The sequence below is a fragment of the Limanda limanda genome, chromosome 11 (genome assembly GCF_963576545.1).
Source record: "Limanda limanda chromosome 11, fLimLim1.1, whole genome shotgun sequence".
In the NCBI taxonomy this organism is placed as follows: domain Eukaryota; kingdom Metazoa; phylum Chordata; class Actinopteri; order Pleuronectiformes; family Pleuronectidae; genus Limanda; species Limanda limanda.
The window spans coordinates 2462408-2484490 of record NC_083646.1 but is presented as its reverse complement, the minus strand read 5'-3'; the positions used below and the strand labels follow the sequence as shown (position 1 = coordinate 2484490).

Below are 22083 nucleotides of genomic sequence, written 5' to 3'. Positions count from 1 at the left end.
ACTGCTCTTATACCTGATGAGTGAAGAAGTTCTGCACTCTGTGATAAATGGGATGAAGCAAAACTGGGAGAGCTTGGCTGTAGTTCTTCATCCTGAATCAATTCATCTATATCCTCTGTTTCTATCAGTGAACTCTATCAAGTGTTCATTCATCTCAGCCGTCCTGGAAGAAACGAGAGTTACACACTTAGAGAAAACTATTTTAAAACGGCTTAAAGACTAAATTCACGGCCACATCTCTAGTAACCCAGAGTATACGTGTCAGAATCAGAATCAGAATCAGAAAGGATTTATTGCCAAGTAGGTTTACACCTACCTGGAATTTTCTTTGGAATAAAAACACAATAAGTACTTCACATAAGAAAGAAATAACTGTATATAAAACAAATATATATACAAGACATAAAAGTTAAATAAAGAGTCAAATGCAAAACAGATATATACAAGATATAAAAAGTTAAATAAAAAGTAAAATGCAAAGCAGGAGAGAGATGGTGATGTGCACTATGCAATATACTGTTATGTTATGTGTGTTAATGTAACACAAAATTGAGACTTGGGTGCGGGATAAGAGTCCAAGTCAGGTGGGGGTCCCGGGCCTTGTTGATAAGGCCCACTGCAGCAGGGAAGAAGCTGGTCTTGTGGCGGGCGGTGTGGCTGTAGATTCATGTTCCTTCTCTCCCTGGTGTGTCTGTCCTGTGATGGAGCGAAACTGGGAGAGCTTGGCTGTAGTTCTTCATCCTGAATCAATTCATCTATATCCTCTGTTTCTATCAGTGAACTCTATCAAGTGTTCATTCATCTCAGCCGTCCTGGAAGAAACGAGAGTTACAAACTTAGAGAAAACTATTTTAAAACGGCTTAAAGACTAAATTCACGGCCACATCTCTAGTAACCCAGAGTATACGTGTCTCCGTGTGGCTGTAGATTCATGTTCCTTCTCTCCCTGGTGTTTCCCTTCCTGTCAGAGCGTGGTGTGTGGACACGGCACGCGCTACAGGAACCTGTCCTGCTTCGTGTCGGACGGCTCCATCGACAGCGAGGGCGAGGGCGAGGGCGGCCTGGTGGACGAGGAGCTGTGCAGCAGCCTGGAGCTCGCCGTGGACGGAGACAAGCAGATCACGCTGAAGGAAGCCTGCACCCTCCCCTGCCCAGGTAATGAAACTGCTCCACACGGGGAGACTGTGAGCTTCCTGTGCTGCTCGAGCAACCTCGGAAAGTGATGTGGAAACTCCGGGAATCAGCAGCGTCGTGACAGTGAAGAAGTTTTCACAATCTGTACATCACTGTCAGAGAGGTGTCGGCCTCCGGGGCTGTGAATCACTCACATTTATTCTCTCAGTTTCACTCGATGAGAAATTCCCAGACAAATAAATCTTCTGCCACACAAACAAGTTGTAAATAAAAGCAGCGATACTAATATTTCCTCAACTCGTCCACGAAGAACAGAGATTAATTCACCGAGGCGCTGCTGCATGGCTGTTGTTCACCTCGGCTGCTGGCTCCTCCTGAATCTGACAAAGGTTCGAGCATAAAGAACCAATATAAGTTTGTGTTTCTTTGCAGAGCAGCTTCCAGGTTCATCCCGGGGAACAGAGGGGTCCGTGTGCAGAGCGTAACACAGGCAACACTTTTAGGCAGTTTGATTAATATCATGAAACTCTGCTCTTACAGGGTTGGACTGCGTTACCTCTCAGGATTCCCACTCGCCATCTGTTCATGACCTCTGCAATCAGATGTGGCCATATTAAGGCAGATGCTTTGTATAGCTGAGGTGTTTTGTGTGAATCTAATTTACTGGAAGCTCCCTCCGTGTTTCACTGCTGCCAGAAACACTGAGAGCGTCTCTGCTCTCTTAAGTAGTTTGAAATCACAACAGATGTTCCGCTGTCGTCTTTCTGCTGATTAATGTTTCATATTCTGGTCATTTTAGTCCCAGTTTATCTGATAGTTGTCCATATTGAGGGCCCCTGATTTGGACCACAATGCACCACATCTTAATGGATTCCTCTCCGACTGCAGCTTCATTAAAATCTGCCCTGTGGTTATTTGCATATTCATCAAAAAACGGTCAGTGGGGAGAATATAACCTCCTTGGTTAATATAACAAAAAAAAATGCCTCCATCCCCAGATCCAGGCCACCTTCCCTTCTGCAAAGCGTCCTTGAGGTTCATTGAGTGTGAGCTCCGAGCTTCTACTACTGATCCTCTCTCTGCAGGAAGTCGTGAAATCCACAAACTCCAAGTTCACAATGTCCACACACATCAGGGCCCAAGAACCAAAAGAGAGGGAGTTGAGTTAAATAACGTTTAAGGAGCTGCTGTAGGACTCAAGCATCCATCTGCAGACTTTTCTTTCTGTTAAAGAAAATATGCAAAACGCAAAAGAGATGAGAAATATGATTTACCTTTAATTTCTTGTTTTTTTACAGAAAAGGTTCAGCTGATCCTTTGAATTATATCTCCTTCGCCTTTGTTCAAATCTTTCCAGAATCCATAAATATATAAATATTTCATTTCACCAGTTGAAGTGCTCGTGGTTGGATAATACTGAAGCTAAAACATTCAACTCAACAAAAATATGAACAAAAGGAGGATTTCAAACGCCAACAATCTGTGTTTGTGTTGGAGAGAGTCTGATCTGAGCTTAAATGAGTTAAACGGATCTGTGCACATGCGCCTCAGGTCCGTCTCACTTCACAGCAGCTGAGATCCTGTAAGAGTCTGCAGCTTCTTTTCACAAAGAGAATAAAACACAAGACGATCCCTCACAGGGCTCCCACTGGCAAACACTGTTAGGCTCGGTTTGTCAGGAACCATTTTCTGTTTCACGCCGAACCCACAAACCGTTTGGACCCCATGCCCGCTCGCTGAAATAGACTGAGAGAGGTGAAACTATATGAAAGCTCTGACCCCTACAATTCAATTTATTCCACTTGTACAGTGAAGAAACACAGGAGCAGGGTGATAACACACAAACACACAAACACACAAACATGTACAGACTGGGATAAAACAGCAGAGAAAAAGAGACACAATCATGTGTATGTTTGGGTGGATAACAAAACCCCTGTGGGATGTTTAGTACGACAGGACAGTAAACTGAGACACAACCTCACTAAGTAACAATCTGTGTGTTAATGAAAGTAAAGCGTAGACGTGACTCAGCCGAGCACAACTCGTACGAATGGAAAATACATTTTCACGCTTATTGATACTCAGCACGGCTCCTGGGAAACGACTCAGCTCAGGATTCTATAGAATCTGTGACTGAGCTGAACAGAAACGCTGCTCGTTCCCTTTGAGTGTTGTCATGTGTTGCCAAGGTGCATTGTGGGTAATTTGCTTCGCTTAGCGGTAGGAGTTGAGAGGAGCTTATCTGTTCAGGCAGCAGAGCAGACGCCAGCCAATCGAAATGTGTCTTCAACAAATACTCGTGAAGCGTAGATGCCAATCAATTAAAATGTCATTTTATTCTTATATTTGAGTGAAGAGTTTGTTAATATAGGATCAGACTTTAATTTAATTTAACATAAATCTGTTTATCATCTTGTTCCTATTTTCAAACATGATCTTTTCACTTTTAACGTTGCAAAAGTAAGTGAATAAGTTAACTTTCCTTTCAGATCTTTTACCAACATGAACCTGTGACCTCAGAAAATACAATATCAGCTAATTAACTTAATTAAGAAGAATTTAGCTGAATAAACAGAGCGTTAATCACATTCCTTGTAATCTTAAGGCCACTTTCCAAACTCATAATATGCAAAGTTCATGTCTCACTGTGAGATTAGGTTTTTAGAAAAACAGTTAATTGACTTCCAGGTCATAATTAGGTGTGTGTTTTTTTTTTTTTTTACATTATTTTAACCTGTGTTGTGATGTGAGCCAACAGGAATCTTCATAAATAATCATTAAAAGCACTGAGCCTGATACTGTTGGGCCATGTTGTGGATTTCCCTGCCTCCCACAGCTTGTTAGTGAGCCATGTGTGCACACGTTTTCAGCACGAGTAAACCCAGTGGGAAACAAACCCTGAGACCTGCCAGCGTCGGGTCAGCGCTGACCTGCACAGGACCAGAGCTTCAGTCCCGATGCTGAACCGGACATCTGCTGGGATGCACATGATGCAGCTCACGTCTCTGGTTTGGTTTCATGTCCTCGTGGGAGGAAGTAGAGACACGTCGTCCGTCTTTATTGTCGAAGGGAAGATGAAACCTGTGGACGTCTTCTTGTGATTGACAGGACCAGTCTTTAACTTTCCCAGTTCTGGATCGATAAAGTGAAATCAATCCACACGTCTCAAAGTGCTCGACTTCGTCTTAAGACCGAATGGTTTCAAAACGCTCTCATGATAAATTCTCTCAAAGCTGCGGGTTATGATTTATTCGCTGTCTGTAAGACGGATCACCCAAAAACGTAGAAAACCAATTTTGTGGCGACTTTGAGGAAGGGGGAGGAGCCAAGTAAGAACTCGTTAGGGTTTCGCAGCAGATTTGATTAAGTGGTTGGATCCGGGAACTTTTATTTCACAGTCTGGGATCGTTGTCATTTTTCTGATGCTTTTAACTGAATTCCCAGAAAACAATTCATGTATCTTGGTGAAAAAGAGCAACATATTTATAGGACTGATATCTATGAGTGTGCAGATTTAGTTTTCTCAATTTTGCAATATTTATTCAAGAATTAATGCTGAAAAATCCTGCCTATACTTCGAGGACTGAAGAAGATGAAAAGAAAACTAGAAAATAGCTTTTTAACTGCGATCCATTTACTACAAGACTTTTCAATGTTTATTCCAGTCTTGTTAACGAAGTAAAAGTCTGAGTCTCACTTCTTCCTTCTCCACTTAACAACAAAAAGAATTTTAAAATCTGGAGCACATCAGATTTCCCCCTCAGTTGACAGACAGGCGTCATCTCCTCCGTCTCCATCCACCTTCAAACACTTCTCCTCCTCAGACTCAGGAGACCAGCGAGCTCTCTGCTGCTTCGTGGACAGAGTCCTGGCTTTAAAGTCACAATCCATCACAATTCCATAAGAATTCACTATCCTCAGTATCATATTTAATAAAACAGAGCAGTCGCTCGCCTCAATGTAAATGCATTATTTATCCAAACAGCAGTGAAAACCAGGACTTTATATCTTATTTCTTCTTTTGTGGACACACATTTCCACAGCTGGATTACAATCCGTTCAACAATATATAAATGTCACACTCACCAAAGTTTCTTTCTTTAACAGAAAAACTTTTACACCATAGACGGAAAAATAAAGATGGACGACATGTCTGCACTTCCTGCCTCTGCTCAGAAATGAAGCCAAAATGCCCCAATTACGAACTTGCCATCTTGACCCAATAAGCCAAGTTTGCCTATAGACTCCTCTTTGATTGACTTGTGTGTCTTGTGGGTCTATAGGTGTGATTCTTGCTCAAGGTGTGTGAGGTCCTGGGTTCGACTCCTTCACATTCAGATCCCAGATGAGCTGGTTTTTAAGCAGATTTCCATGCAGAGCTCAACAGCTGTTGGACTAAATCAGGTTAAACATCCACAACGTGTCGATGAGAGGAGACGAGAGGTTCAGGCTCCACTTTGCTCTGTGATTAATCCTGATAGCGAGAGTGTGTTTTCACACGGTGCCACTTAAATTTAAAATCTGTGATTTCCAGTGTGAGCTGTCCCTGAAGGGGGGGGATTATTGTTCCTCACTTCTGCCAAAAGACAAAACACAAATGTGGAGTTAATTTCTAAAATCCCCTTGTATCTATTTTTGGTTCATCGTTCAGTCTCACTAAAATGTACAAGAGGAAGAGTGTTGTTCATTCTTCCACCCACCACTCGTTTATTCCAAAGTTGCACAGTTTGAACTCATTTTTTATATTTTAGGAGAGCGTGGCCCGTCTATCCACTGGCTGATTTCTCATTTTGGGAGAGGGAGAGGAAGAAAAAAAAAATCTCATCAGAAGTCTGCTGGTCCCTGAGATGGAAAACACTGAGAAACGTTGCCCTAGATAACAAGTCGGACCGGCCCCCTTTCGCCAAACTGCAGGAGCAGTGAAGTATCAAACAGCAATCACAAGCACAGGCTGTTTTCTCTGCAGCGCCGGGTGATTTGGGAGGAAATTCAAGGGGCTGTTTGTGCAGGGAGGGGACAGCTTGGGAGCCTTGGCAGGTTGCATCCACACACACACACACACACACACACACACACACACACACACACACACACACACACTTTCATGCACTGCCACCCTTGACCTGTGTTCTCTTTCCCCCGCTGCTTGATGAGCTGCAGTTGTCAGCTGTGATCAAAACCAACACACCCTGCGACACCTCCCTCCTCCTGCAGCACCTCCGACGTCACATGATGCCTTATGTAAATGCATATTCAGAATGCAACCTCTCACACAGATTAAACTGCCAGAGTAAAATATCGGATTTCCACCAGGGACACCCCCTCCCCCCCTCCCCCCTTACTGCAGCAGCACTACAGATATTTCTTTGCATATCACATATACGCTTGTTTAGCTTCTACCCATCCATGCATCCCTTTCCTTCCACGTACTTGAGCCCTGGTTGCGGTTGCAGGATATTCCAGACGTCCCTGCAGACCAGATATAGGTCTAATGCATCCAGGGAGTTCTGGGTTATAACCTGCGTTTAGAAAGGAAAACCAGGAATCCTCCAAATGAAGCTCTTCAGTCCAAAACTCTCTATCTATTCGAGTTCTGACACCGGACGGAGGAAACTCATTTCAGCTGCTTGTATCCTGAATCTCATTCTTTCAGTCAGGACACTGAACCCATGATCGAACACGAGGGTCAGAACGTAGATCGACTGGTTATTCAAACATAAAATAAAAACAAGTGGAAATACAAAGTGGAAATCTTTGTCGTCCGGCTCAGCCCCCTTCAAACAAGCAGGAAGTGCAAGAGATGGAGGATGAAATCAAATAAATCCAGGCTCGTAGATCTAGATGAGGAACCAGAGATAAAATCATCCCCATCAGCCCGAGTGTCTCAGGTCTTTACACAGAGGAAAGGAACCTGCTCGTCTTTAGACTCCAGAGGCAGAAGTGCTGCCCGAGGCTCTAAAGGTCGCTCATCGACTTACAGGAAATCAAAGATTCGTGAAATGACTCAGGGACAGAAGTCGTCGTGGTTTTTTAAACAGGTCATTGACCAGTTTTTAAAGATATTCCAGACTGAACACTGAAAAGATGACAGTGAAGTTCACTGTGTAATTTTCAACCTTCTTTATTTGGACCTTACTAAAAAGCTTTTCCCATTTTTTATATTCTTCCTTTGCAACCTTTTTATTCATGTAATCAACATTTTGAAATTGATTTTCAAGGAGAAAATATTGTTTTTATTGCATATTATTTATATAGGTATAAAATATTCATTTGAAATCAAGAATTGTATGAAATAACTTCTCCATAATGGGATTTCTGTTCACTAGAGCTGCAACTAACAGTTTTTTAATTATTCATTAGCCTTTCAATTACATTTTTTTAATTAACTGGTTGAAACAGTAATGGAAACAATTCATCAATTATGAAATTAATTTCCAGCGTGTTTTCCTTCTGATGATCATCGGTGGTTTGACGAATCGTTTCAGCTTCGGCGCTTGAACCTTTGACACTTTCCAATAGAAAATGTTCATTACTGTTCTGTGACATGTATAATGAATAGGGTTGCAAAATTCCAGGAATATTCAAAGTTGGAAACTTTCCATGGGAATTAACAGGAATTAACAGGAATAAACGGGAATTGACGGGAATTAACGGGAATTAACGGGAATAAACTGGAAATGTTGTGGGTAATTTATACTAACTGTATTTACCTTGTCATATACAGACATAAATATAAACATTTTGTTGTGTCATAGGCTGATTTGAGCCCTGAGGAAACTTTGGGCACTTGACTATATGCTTCTGCATCGTTGTGTCATTCTTAACATAGGTCTTTGCACAGTATTTGCAAATGTACACAGCCTTTCCTTCTACATTGGATGAGGTGAAATGTCTCCACACATGAGAGAGTGCACGTGGCATTGTTCTGTAGAATAAGATGAGAAACAAGTTTGAAAAAAGACACTAATGCAATGCCAGAGAATTGTCTGTAAAAATATTTTACAATTGATGGATAAATGAATGGAAATAGTCTAGATGAACAGATGAACAATCCTCAATCAGCATGCTAATATATTTTCCCAGTAATATCATGGAAACTTACCTGACTAGTCCTTCACTCTACAGCAGGCCTCAATAGCCCTGCTGTAGAGTGAAGCATGCTGGGAGTTATCTGTGCATGTGATGGAAGAATGCACATTGGAGGGTTGAAATGCAACATTCCATACATCTTTAAAATAGAGTTTTGAATGCTGTTTTTATTGCTCAGCGTTTAATTTGCGTAGTTTTTGTTTTTTTCAAAATTCCCGGGCTTAACTCCCCATGGAAAGTTTCCGGAAAGTTTCCGCTTTCCGCCCCTTTGCAACCCTAATAATGAATGTAATGTCTTTCTGACGTCTTCTGTGAAAAGCTCTTGGATGTGAAACTCCCCTCATTCCCAGTCCTGATGACGTGTGTGTCTGCTCTGTGCCGCAGGTGAGTGTTACCTGATGGAGTGGTCGGACTGGAGCTCGTGTGTGAGCATCTGCGTGAAGGATGCGGGCGTGGACTTCGGCTCGGTCCAGGTCCGGTCCCGAGCCGTTCTGGCCCAGGAGCCTGAGAACCTGCAGCTGTGCCCGGACCAGGCCTGGGAGTCTCAGCCCTGCAGCGGTGAGTGGCAGCATCACATCCTCTCTCTGGATCAGCTTGTCCGACAGTTTGACAAGTTGTGAACGGAATGAAAAACTCCCTGAGCAGGAAAAACTTTTTATTACATGCAAATGAGATGACAGCTCCAAACTTTGATTGATTAGAATTTTCTGCCCCTAAGAATTCCTAATCAGCTGGATGATGGAGAAGTGAGGGGTCAGTGCGGGTTGGTTCCGGGCAGGGAAGCACGATGGACTGCTTGTCAGTGCATCAGAGTCCTAACACAGACGGACACTCACATTCAGGCCGGTACCCGCAGGCTGTTTAGCCTTCTATCCATCTGAGCTTGCACATTAGGGCCTGTCGGAGGAAACTGGAAACCCACAGAGGAGAGAGACGTGCGGAGGTTGTAGAGGGAGAGGGATCGGCGACAGGAGGCCGATAAGGATTCCACTTGCTCGGAGGTGACAGCGCAAACAACCGAGCCACCGTGGTGCCAGGACCACAACACGACTGAGAGGAAGTGAAGCGCTGCCACCATCCCTCCACTTCCTCTCTGGGTCGATGGGATTTCTCGAGTGAAGTCTCCAAACGGAGGAAATCCCACTCGCTCGTTTACTGTTGTGATCTCTGCAGCTCCCGGGGCGAGCTAATCACCCATTAGGAGCAGTGTGGTTTGTGAGTCACCACCAGCACCATCATCACCACCACCACCAAAGCTCAACACACATCGGAGCCATGGTCAGAGTCTGAAGAGCAGCCGCCCCCCCCTCCCATCCCCTCCTCTCTCCCTCTCCTCCCTCCCTCCCTCCCTCCCTCCCTCCCTGGCTCCACTGTACACAGCCTCAGAGTCGTCCTCACCAGCCTGACCTGGTTTCACAGCATCACTCAAGGCACCAGGGGGGGGGGGGAGGAGCGGCCCAGCCAAGACCAGCGAAGGGGGAGGAAGAAGAGAGAAAGGAGGATGATGGGGGACGGAGGGAGTGAGGGAACGGTTCGATGTGAGAAAAACAAAAACAAATCTACGTCCCAGTTGCACATTTTACTGTATGATAATTATTAACATGCTTTGGATCTACAGTAGACTGACAATGAAAAACAGCAGCACACAGACTGGTATCACTGGTTTTGTTCTGCACGCAGCAATGAGTTCAGTGAAGACATGTAGAAACTGTGGATGTGTGAAAGTGGCCGTGGTGTGAAGCTGAACAGGATGAGACCAAAGCTGAGCTCCAAGAGGAGAAACATTCATTTAGCAGGTTACCTCAAAAACAGGAGTTATAAAAGTTAAAGAGCAACTCAACAGTTACTACAATGAGCTGCATTTTGGCAACTGGAGAGAATAAACAACTTCATTACTGGAAGAAGACATCTGCCGGCTGGGATGAGAGGAGGAAAATGGAAAAGAGAGGAAAGAAGAGAGAGAGGAGAGAGAGAGAAGCGAGAGACGAGGGGCAGTTGTGAAACCATGATGTTTGACCTCTGTCAGACTGGTTGTTATAATTAATGTGAAAATCTTCAGTTCTACCTTATATCATCAGGTGTTTTGTCATAAATCAAAGACTTTGACAAATTAACAATTTGACCTGATGGTGGCGCTAGATGAGGAGGAGGATTATTTACTGTTCCATTCATTCTATAGGGACATTGATTCCACTTTGTGAACGTAGAGACCAACAGGTTGATGATCCTCTGAGCTTCAATGATGAGAAGCTTGAAATGTAAACTAACATGTTCATGGAGCAAACTTTGATCCTTCTCTCGTGACCTTGGACTCGTGATGTTTGAAGCTCTGCTAACCAGCACGTAAGAGATGATCCCTGGCTTCTCCAGGTCAGGTTGATCCAGACACTGATGATGTCCAGGTCTCACTTCCACTGTATTAGTTTGTGTGATAGACACACTGTGAACCACTTTGTTGTAAAAGTGCTGTATAATGACATTTCCTCAGTTAACAGGCAGGAAAAAAATCAGCTTTCTCCTCTTTTAGCCTTTAACAGAGAGCGTCTAACATGAGTCATCAGCAGAGACGTGTCCCCCGGCAAACCCAAAATATCAAGAAGGCACCGCTTCAATAAACTCCCCCCCCCGAAAATAATCTAAATGGTTTTTATGGGTTGTGCTCTGGAAATGAAATGATCTCAGACGGGAGGATGGATGGACGCACGGATCGCTCTGCATCACGAGCCAGGGGATACAAACCTGGGATTCTTCTTTCACATTACTCCTCCTTTCCCTCTGAGGAGTGTATCTACAGCAGTAAAACTCCAATCTGCTGCCGAGAGACGGTGGGAAGTCCGGGCCCGAAGTGAGAGTGATCCACCGATAACACGTCTGAAAAACGACCTCGGCCGTATCTCAGGCAGCGACGGCTAAGAGATGAGAACATAAAGGGAGAAGTTGTCTCAGCCGCAGACAAATCGTCCCGTGGAAGCTGCAGATTGAGCCGAGCCGTCGAGTGGAGAAGCGATACAGAACCCAGAGAACAGAGCCGTCCTTTGTTCAAGGTTAAACTGTTAATTTGCGCTGGGAGAACGGGCCGGACGGATGATTGGTTACACGGGACTCCACGGGGAAATATGCTCATTTACTGCCCTGATGGAAATATTGATAAAGTCATAATAGCATTGATAGAAAGTCATTGAGCAAAAAAGCTCTTAAGGAAGATTAAAACATGGCAGTGGACCCGTGTGTGAAGACCCACTGATAGTGATGCTACGTGACAGCGGCCTATTAGAAAACCATAACTTAGCAGCTGCTTTATTAATCCGCCGTTGGTTTGATTAATGGTCATCGCTGCAGATTCCCACCGAGCCGTCTCGATAGGTGATGAGTGTCTCATGGTTCTGATTTCAGGGGGCGAATGTTTCGAGTACAAGTGGCTCAGCAGCGTCCGTGCTAACTCCACCCGCCCGCTGATCTGGTGCCAGCGCTCCGACGGACTCAGCGTCACCGGTGAGGAACTCCTGCCGTGGAGTTTGGAGTTTACACTCGCAGACTTTTGGTTAACTTGGGTTTCTGTCGACTTACTTGAGTTTGTTTCTTTGCATTAGCTACTTCAGATGTTCACTAAGTTTGGTCATGAAATACATCAACACAAATCAATGTTAAAACTGACTTTTTTGTAACGTTTGCCTTTATTTCATGTGAATAACTGGAAAGCTTCTTCTGTTTTGTCATAAATTAAAGATTTTGACAAATGAACAATTTGACCTGATGGTGGCGCTAGATGAGGAGGAGGATTATTTACTGTTCCATTAATTCTATAGGGACATAGATTCCACTTTGTGACCGTAGAGACCAACAGGTTGATGATCCCCTGAGCTTCAATGATGAGAAGCTCGAAATGGAACCTAGTGCTTAAAGGAACCCAGCTTAACCATATTATTCATTAATGATTATTGTGCTGTTATTTCTTTGAAGTAAATAGTCAAAAAAACACCATTACATCTTTCCAAAGCCGTAGTTTACATATTAAAAATATGTCCGTTTTTTTGTCTGACGAAGGATACAGACATAAATTATGTTAAATGCTACAGAAAACTAAGAAAACCATCAAACATGCATTTGGAACTGGTATTTGAAGCAAAGAATTGTCTTAAATGACTAATCCATCACTAATAATGTTACTTTCTATAAATTAACTAATTACTTCAGTTTTAATAAACCTTCAGAACTGGATTAAATCCTCTCGACTGGTCTCAGCTGCAGAACTGGTGACAAGTTGTTAAAATAAACAGCTTTTTGACCTCGTGATAATTCAGCGTTGCTTCATTTATCTCTACAGTGAGAGAGTGAGAGGTTCCAGCAGCTCAACACAAAGTCTAAACCGTTTCTTCACTTGTGTGTAGGTGGTATTATTTACACTGAATGTCAGAGATATAACAAACTCCTCTGAAGAACCAACAGACTTTCTCTCTGTGAGAAGCAAAGGTCGTGGGCGACGTGAAGAAACGCTGCATTAAAACATGAACACGTGTTTTTAAAAATAAACCTCAGCCCCACGGACTCACAGGTGCAGATAAACGCAGGAGTGTGTGTTAATCAGTCAGATTTATTTATACAGCACATTTAAAAACAGGACGAGAATAGATCAAAAGAAAGTGGAAATAATGCAGGAGAATCGAGAAACACAAATATAAAATAATGACGGTTGATTATGAAACTGTCGTTGTGTTGTTTGAAGTCACAGCAGCAGCACTGAGGATCTGCAGACTCACACAGATGGTGATTGTGCTCCTTTTAAAAAATACCTATTTGGCTTTATTGTGTTTCCCCCCCGCAGGAGGTTGTCCTCCCGTGAACCCCCTGATGACCAACGGCTCCTGCGACCCCCCCTGTCTCCTGCCCAGGTCCTTCTGCAGCGAGGTGAGCGTCTCTCTCTCTTCTCACATCGACAAAGACAAACACTGCAGAGTGGAATCAGGGCTGGGGACAAAAAAAACACATCACGAAAACTCAATAAACAGAAAGAAACAATAATAATAAAAAACATAAACCTGAGAGCGCCGGCCCTGTGGATGAGTGGCAGCCTCTGGACTCGCTGTGACACACGGTCGCTGGAATTGAATTTGAAAGCAGCCGGGAATGAAATGACAGCAGCTCGCAGACGTGAGACCTGGTTCTCTGAAGTGTCACTCAAACGTCCAGCATCCAAAACCAGGGGAAATACCTGATTTTTGGCTGCAGCAGATGGTTCATCTCCAAGTTCTTCAATCGTAACAGCATTTTGGTTTTGTTTTGAAAAAGTAAATGTTGGATTCAGCAGCAGCAGCTTCGTGGTTCCGTTGAATCGACAGACGTCAGAACCACGGAACAAGCAGCTCAGGAGGATCTGATGAGAAACGACCTTCAGAGGTCACTGTTAAATCTGCAGATAAATCCAGGCTCAGCTGGCAGTTTATTAGGTACACCCGGATAAAGCTGATGTGATACAGCAGCCCTGTTATGAACCTTCAGTACAGTTATTACTTCAGCTGAGGAGGTTATGGTTTCACCGTTGGTTTGTTTGTGGGAAATTTCCATGAAATTTGTTGAAAGGATGGAACTTGAAATTTATTCCCCTTATCGATTGACATGATTTAATTTTTTTACTCACTTTTCATGGAGTAATGTTTGGATCTGATCTGAAATCAAGTATATTTAGAAGTCTGAAATCTCTTTCGAGCAGATTTAAATATGGTGTCGGGAACAAATAGAGCTAGAAACCTGTCTTGATGGAGGTATGGAATCTACTGAATGATATTAGTAATGTTACGATTTAAGAGAAGTATCGATTCAACTGTGTGATCATTTTAAAGGCTGCAGTTTGTGTAGTTGTTGAATTATATTGTTCTATTCTTAAGTGTCTAAAAGTAAGTATCCACCTCCTAGTTATTTGAGTACTGTAGTATAAATATAACAGTTACATATTTAGTACAAGGTTTATATGAATCAAGGCCTTTCTAAAACATTACAGCAACCTTTACCTCTCCCTCATTAATGTTAGCATGGTCTTGAGCAAAAGCATTGGATCCTCAGCTGGAGCCTCACCTCCATCCAGGCCCTGCCGAGCACTTCCTGGAACTACACCTCAAAATCAAACATGGTTGTGTGCTTCCCCCTGCAGGCCGGCATCTGCATGTGCGAGGAGGGCTTCACAGAGGTGCTGTCTCCCACTGGGCAGCTGGACCAGTGCGCCCCCATCCCAGTCCTGGAGATCCCCACAGCCGGGGACAAGAAGGGCGACGTGAAGACCAGCCGTGCCATCAACCCCACCCAGCCCAGCTCCACCGGGCCCGGACGCACGGGCCGGACCTGGTACCTGCAGCCCTACGGACCAGGTGAGACCACTAGTGTCCAGATGTTGAGATGTGTTGAAGATGTGTTTGTTGCTGTTAACTTGAGTCTCTTTACTCTCATTCTGTGGAGAACTAACCCTGCTTCAAGATCCTCTTCAGAAACGACCTAGTTTACAGTCGTCAAGTCCTAATTACAAAAAGCACCAGATGAAAGTGTGTCAGACGTGTGGAGGAAGTCAGAAGGAAGAAGACAAGAAGAAGAAATAAACAAACTACAACAGGGACTTGAGAAATAGTCTTAAAAATACAGAGTGCTTTGGTCAGTAAAGCATCACACGTACTTTCTAAAGCTTCCACTTTAAATCAGGTTTATGTAAAAGTTCGAAGTCAGGAACTTTATTCAAAAATGTTTCCACTTGAACTTCTGGATAAGAAGAAAACAGCTTCTGTATTCTTCGTGTGTCCGGCCTGTCTTCTTTTTCTTTTTTTTTAAAGTTTATCTGAAATGAAAAGGTTTTAGAAAAACCCAGAGTTTGTAGAATTTCTCCCCAACCTGCACAGCAGCTGGTAATCCTCCCAGTGACATTAAGACATAAACCCCCGGAGGTTTCCACGTGTCATCGAGGTTTATTCGCTTTCAGGAGGAATTACTGTTGACAGCAGTTTAATTAACTTCAGGTTATAAAAAAAACTCCTGTTCTCTCGAAAAACTAAAAGTGTCCTGATGGTGCATCAGACGTGTTTTTCACACGTGTGAGAGAAACCTTCTCTGAACCGCTGCTGCATTAACATGAGAAGCTGCGTGTGCACCGAGCGAGTTGAGACTGATGGAGCGAGACGGAGAAACCAGCAGTGAGGACGTGTGAGAGCAGATTGAGTTAACGTCTGTCAGGAACTAACACAGACGCTCGTATCGTTTATCTCCCTGTCATTTCTAGTTGTTGTTTTTTTCGCAGCACGTCTGATGCTGTTAGAGATGAAATTATGGGACGATTTAAATGGTGTTATTGCCTTTTTAAGAAAGAGAAACAACAAGGTTTTATAACACGAGCCCCTGATTTACAGTGTACAGATAAAAACACAGATTCTTATTGAGCGAGTGGAAGAAAACAAAGAAAGTGGAGAATCGAGAGGAGAAATAAATTATATTGTGAAAGTGCCGACAGTTCTGGGAAACAAAACAAAAAATGATTAAATGTTTTACTGTCGAGTGCCAGAAATAATAACCACAAACACGGAAGTTTCCTGACTCTCAAGTCAAAGAACTGGCGAAGGAGGAGCATGGACCACAAATATTGATTTCTTTATTCTATGTTTTAACTCTAAACGTTAACACGCTTCTGTAGGGGAGACCCCTGACCACCAGGTGGGGCTGTTGCTCAGGAGGTTGTCCACTAATCGGAATGTTATTTATTTACAATAAATAAATACTAGGAACCTTCTTAAAAAACAGCCCGGTTATCGCTCTCTCTTCCCGCTGGTGATGATCTCAGTCGGTTTTCCTGCAGCGGTTCCTCGATGTTCCTCCTGAATTGATTGTTTGAGTTTCTGATGGTTGTTGGTTCCAAAGCCGAGTCACTGACGAGCCTCCTCCTCCACAGATGGGAAGCTGAAGATGTGGGTGTACGGTGTAGCCGCCGGAGCCTTCGTGCTCCTCATATTCATAGTGTCTATGATATACCTAGCTTGGTGAGTGGACCAGTTCAATCTCCCTTATTTACCTCCATCACCACCATTCATTCATGAAACCAACCCCTCCTCCTGTCCCCCAGCGTCCCCCTCCCCGGCCTCACGCCTCAGTTTCTGTCTTGTCTTCATTTGTTTCTCACTTGCTTCCTTCACGCCGTCCCCCCCCCCCCCCCCCCGCCCCTCCCCCCGGTGTGCGAGCAGCAGCTACTGTGCCACGCTGCATCGCTCTCTTACGGCCCAGGAGTCCGACGCCAACGGGACGGCGGTGTGGCACAATGCTCACGAGATGATTTACACCTGTCCCGATTGCCAAGAGCCGGCTCCGAGCAGCAGCAGCAGCTCGTGAGGATGTGGAGGGTTCCTGCAGTCCCCCCCCCACATCCTGCAGACCCTGACCTTTGACCTCTGTCCGAAGGGTGTCACATGTCCTGCCTGACTCGCTGAGTGAAGGTGCAGGTGAGGACGAACCAGCCGGGGACACTAGAGAGGATCTGGACCTTTCAGTTCCCTGTTTATAGCGTCTTTTAAAACTGACCCACGTCTGATTCTTATGCTCACGACAAAACAGCTGGATCCACGTTTAATAAAACGACACAGACAGTAGCAGACAAATCATCATCATACATAAATACCTAGTTATTACAGTCAGTAATCTATTTAAAGCTGTGCCACAGGGAGAACACACAACCTTTATTCAAAGGAAATCCACATTTGAAATATAAGGAAGTTTATTTGCCTTTTTAGAGTTTGATGTCTCTCTAGTGTGATTGTACGAAATATGAAGCTGTGACAATCAACGTTCACTTACCTATAAACCCCTGTTAAAGTTTTTAAGCTAAACTAACATATGTGTTTTTATTAACTATTTGCATCGTAGATTTCCCCCAAATGAAGAACTACACAGACAAAGTTCTCCACTAGAAGTAAAAGTCCTGCTTTCAAAGTCTTTAAAATACAAGTACACAGTAAATAAAGTGATTCCTTTGAGTGAGTGAATACACATCTAGAATTAAACTCATTAATATAAGTCAGTGACATTTACATGTTGCAGCTGGTAGATGTGGAAAAACTTATCAGAATGGAGCAGTGAGATAATAATTGTATATAAAATCTTAACATGAAAAGAAGGATTGTCAAAAGATTGTCAACATCTGAACAGATATTTCATCAAATAACATCATAAATTCAGGTCGTATTCAATTCATGTCACGAGAAGAATTAAGATTTATATGAGAGGAGAAATATAAAGAAAACAGGTTTTTAAAAACACATTTTATTTGTAACCATATTTATTTAATCTTTGGGGTCAGAATAAGATCAGACGAGTTCAGACCAAAGTTAAAGTGACTTTCATCGTTGCACAATAAACAAAAATATGGTTTGAGTCATTTCTGGCTGTTGAACGTTTTTCTGTATCAAATATGATCAGAAACTGAAAATCTTCAGATGTTTATCACAACTTTTTCTCTGTTTTATTAAGAGAATAATGAATGAATTGAGTAATCCTGAAAATAATGATTAGACGCAGCTCAAGAAAATGTTAATATTCTTTGTGTCACTTTATTTGTGTCACACGTGAGCAAAGAGGTCGGTGATTGGTCCTTTCACAAGAAGCTGTAAACAGTGAATTAGCAAAGTAGCGTAGCATAGCATCCCTTAGTGTGTTGGTTTAAATACTAGTTCCCACGTTGTGTTGGTGCTTGTGTCAATATAAACGTGATAGATGTGTTGTTGTTGTTGTGTTGTCACAGACGACGACATCGTGACGACACACGTGTGAACGTCACTGCAGGGATTTGATTCTGTTGCTCAAATTTGAACCTTCTGGCTCTGGTGCTTTCCTGATCTCACACTGCCCTCTTGTGGCCGAAAGAGGAAGTAATGCACTCCCACCCCTCCCTCCATATTAATTTCATAAAGCTCATTATCATCATCTCATTTATCTGCTTTCAGCTATTAGCAAAAATATTGTACTAACAACTAATTGGACTTGGATGTGAAACTGAAGGTTTAAGACAAATGAACGTTAATCAGCTTCTATTTTAATTGATTATTTTTTTAATAATTAGTATAAACTTTATTCATAGAGCCCTTTTAAAAACACAGTTTCAAGGAGATTTACAAGTTAAAAGTTAAAAAAATGAAGGAAAACAACAGAAAACAGTCAATATTTGCTGTTTTTTCCTGTAAAATTCGAGAAATTGCTGTTTTTCTGAGACTTTTAAGATATTAAACTTAATATTTGTAGGTTTTTTTCACTGTTTATTCAACAAAACAATGAGTTTAATTCCACACGTCACTTTCAGCTCCGTGAAACTTCACAGACAAAACAACGAAGTGATGACTGAAGAGATAAATCAGCAGATTCATTGCTAACGAAGCTTCAGTCATATTCCCGTCAGGATTTGTGAACATGAGTAACTTCTCCAAACCGCTGATGAAAGACTCTGAGTTTCCGTGGCAACAGATCTTTCTTCTTGGAGCGTTTGCTGACGTTTCATGTGAATCTGTTGAGATTCTGTCAGCAGCTCATCACACAAACTATCCAGAGGAAACTCCCCCGAGGTTCCTCTGGTCTGATCTCTAACGGCTCTCCAGAATATTCCTGTTTAGACGTCTCGTTCTCCAGAGAGTCGCACGTCTCTGTTCTCGGCCTCTGGGAGGAAGTTTGGGGGGAAAAGTTTCTCATGTTGGGAAGAAATAATTAGACCGACGTGTTGGCTGAGCAGCCGGAAACTGTGAAGGGATGAAACGAGAAAATAACCACGACTAAATATCAGCTTTACTTTCTCAAAATCTACACATTATTCACCTCATAACTTGCTTCTCTCTCGTGGAGGCAGAGGAACAAGTGTGAGCTTCTAAATTAACTCACTAAAACCTGTCAATGCTTTTAGAAGGAGACGTGTCCTTGTTTGTGTTCAACACATAGAACAGTAGTTTAATAATTCATATTCACACTTTCACCATTTTCAGGTGTTTAGCATTAAACACCTGAAAATCCCACATTTACTCCTGTTTGAGTGATTGGTCCCTTTTACAAGAAGGTGTACACAGTGAATTAGCATAGTAGTGTAGCATAGCATCCCTTAGTATGTTGGTTTAAATACTAGTTCCCAAGTTGTGCTATCCAACATCGAACAGTAGTTCAATAGATCATATTCACACTTTCACCATAAATGCAAAACACCTCAAAATTCCACAAAAATAACCCCAGTGCAGAGCTCCGTTTGTTAGGAAATCGTCAAAATACATTCAATACAATAAATAGGAAAAGAACAACTTGTCTTTAGAAATTTACATCTTATCTTCAGTTTTTCAAACGGTGTCAGAGAGTTGAGAAGTTGTTCAATTGTTTAAAGACAAAGTTAGTTTTCGGCTTTTCATGAGAAATTCATTGACAAAAAAAGGACAAAAATACAGAATTTTGTCAGTTTCTTCCAAAGTTTGGTGATTTTCTTTGTGGGTGTCTTTGATCTCTTAGGGTCTTTTACATAAATAAAAATGACGTTTCAGTCAAAACTCTAATTTTAACGGCCGATTCCAGAATGGAAAACCCTAATATTTGATTGAGGAGCCAGATATTTATCTTCAGAAAACTCTTTGCTCTTCTCTCTTCTCCAGTTTTCCAGGTGCTGCAGATCTGTCACATGTGATGTCATCATTTCATCCACCTTTACATCCCATAATGTTATAATTTACAGTTTGGTTATTATAAATGAGAATATTTCATGTCCTGACTTCCTGTTTTGTTCTGTCCACTCAGCAAAAAGCCAAAGAGGCCTCAGAGACAGAGGCAGCAGAACAACCGACTAAAACCTCTGACTCTCGCCTACGACGGGGACACGGACATGTAGCCGCCCCCCCCCCACCCCCCACCACCCTCACCCCCCCGGGAGACACTCCACCGAGGACTCCCCCCCCCCCTCCATCATCGACCTTCATCACACTGGGGGGGGGGGGACATGGACGCTTGCAGCTGGAACGAACTCGTCACAGAACGGAGATCTCACACAAATCCTCTTAACTGAGACACTAGTGAGTTTAACCCCCCCCCCCACCACCCACCCCCCCCATCCTCCTCTTCCTCTTCTTCTTCTTCTGTGTTCTTCTCGACTCGTCGTCTTTCTCAAGAGCCTTCATGAGTTCAGTCAAATGCCTTTTTCTGCCCCCCCCCCATCCTCCTTCCACTGCTCGTCTCGGTGGTAAAACGGATTGGCCAGGTGCTGGAGACCGAACCCTGCCCCCCCCTTAGTGCTTTTCTGCTTGTCCCTAAAAACGCTGAGTCGCCGGAGGCTTAGGATGCACTGACGGTTCGTACGTTGCCAAAAGTCACCGGGGGGGGGAGGGAGTGAGAGAGAGAGAGAGAGAGAGAGAGAGAGAGAGAGAGAGAGAGAGAGAGAGAGAGAGAGAGAGAGAGAGAGAGAGAGAGAGAGAGAGAGAGAGAGAGAGAGAGGAGGACAAATCTCCATGAACAGGTTTGGATTCCTCAACTGGGTTTTCACTCAAATCTCTTCTGAACACCAGGAGACGTTTGGTTTAAATTTTTCCTCATTTTTCGCCAAAAGATGCTGATGGAGGAGAAGCCCCCCCCCTGCCTCCACCCCCCCCCTTTGTTTCCGGCCCTACATTGCACTATATTAGTGCAGCATGATATGCACACGTGACTTCTACCGTTTATTGCCATAGAAACGCCGCCTCTTCCACAGAGAGAGAAACCGCCAGAAACATTAACAGAGGAAAGAAAGAAAAAATAATAATAAACCAACGGCAACAGATGAAGATGTTTCGATGTGAACCTCCAGTTATTAATACATGTAAAGATTTGATTTGTCACCACGGATTATTTTTGGTTGTTGTAAAGTAACTTTTGTGGTTCGTAGGTTTTCGTCCGATGTGTTTTTCACTGTTTTTTCTGCCCAAGATAAAATTTTAAAAAAGATTTAAAGTTCAGCAGGCGATTTGTTTTTTAACGAATCACCTGCTTTCAAAATTATTTTTACCTCTAAGGATTCTGATAAGATTATTAAATTAAATTATTTTACTCGCAAGAATGCGACGTGGAAACTTTTTTGCAGTGATTTCAACAAAAGCAAAAATTATGAATAGATATTTAAAAACCATTCGTGCAAATGTCATTTCTGCCTTACTGACGATACCTGAGTACTAACCGTCCTGTAGAAGAGTTTTTAATACTTGAACGGGGAACAAACGTCATAAATCATAAACCGCAGCACATGTAGAAATATTAAGGTAAAAGAAATGTGCTTTTTCTTTTTAAAGGAAAAGTATGATTTTTTAAAACTTTTTTCATGTAGTAGCCGCATCATAGTCCCTGTTGTTTTTCAGCCGTCCTACATGAGGTGAAAAATGAGTTAAAAAAAATACAATGTACAAATATATAAAATATATGAATAATAAGAGAACTGAGTTCTACGTTTAAAAAAAAAAGAAGCTGGTGTGAAGAGTGTTTACTTTTTTTTCTTGTGGGATTTGTAAATAACAGCAATTTTTTTTATTATTTTTTGGGGGGGATGGGGAAATATCTGAGTATGTGTACATTTATTTTGTATCACACAGAAAAACGTTTAGTTTTGACTGTTGCAAAGTGGGTGTATGATAATTCTGATTGTTGTTCATCATGATGCAAGTTGTGTGTTGTGATAAAAAGGGAACAAGATGGAGACCAGTGGTGAAGAAGAGGTTTTGTACAGGTTGTTTATATGTGTGGGAAGAATTACTGAAAATAAAACGGGACCCGGGTGAAAAGTTCTCTAGTGTCAAGTCGAGTTTGTTGAGTTTCATACGTTGACAAGTTAACACAACTTTAAATTGTTTGTGTTTTTGTGTA

General features: G+C 42.7%; 1 protein-coding gene across 1 annotated transcript in view; it reads left to right on the top strand.

The window, feature by feature from the left end:
• thsd7ab (thrombospondin, type I, domain containing 7Ab) overlaps nt 1-20089 on the top strand; it is a 132601-nt gene extending 112512 nt beyond the window's left edge. Inside the window, exons 23-29 of the mRNA XM_061081407.1 lie at nt 969-1155; nt 8611-8784; nt 11620-11718; nt 13049-13131; nt 14372-14585; nt 16145-16232; nt 19999-20089. Coding sequence (XP_060937390.1) covers nt 969-1155; nt 8611-8784; nt 11620-11718; nt 13049-13131; nt 14372-14585; nt 16145-16232; nt 19999-20089 — 936 coding nt within the window. The remainder of the gene's footprint in view (nt 1-968; nt 1156-8610; nt 8785-11619; nt 11719-13048; nt 13132-14371; nt 14586-16144; nt 16233-19998) is intronic.
• The last annotated feature ends 1994 nt before the right edge of the window (nt 20090-22083 follow it).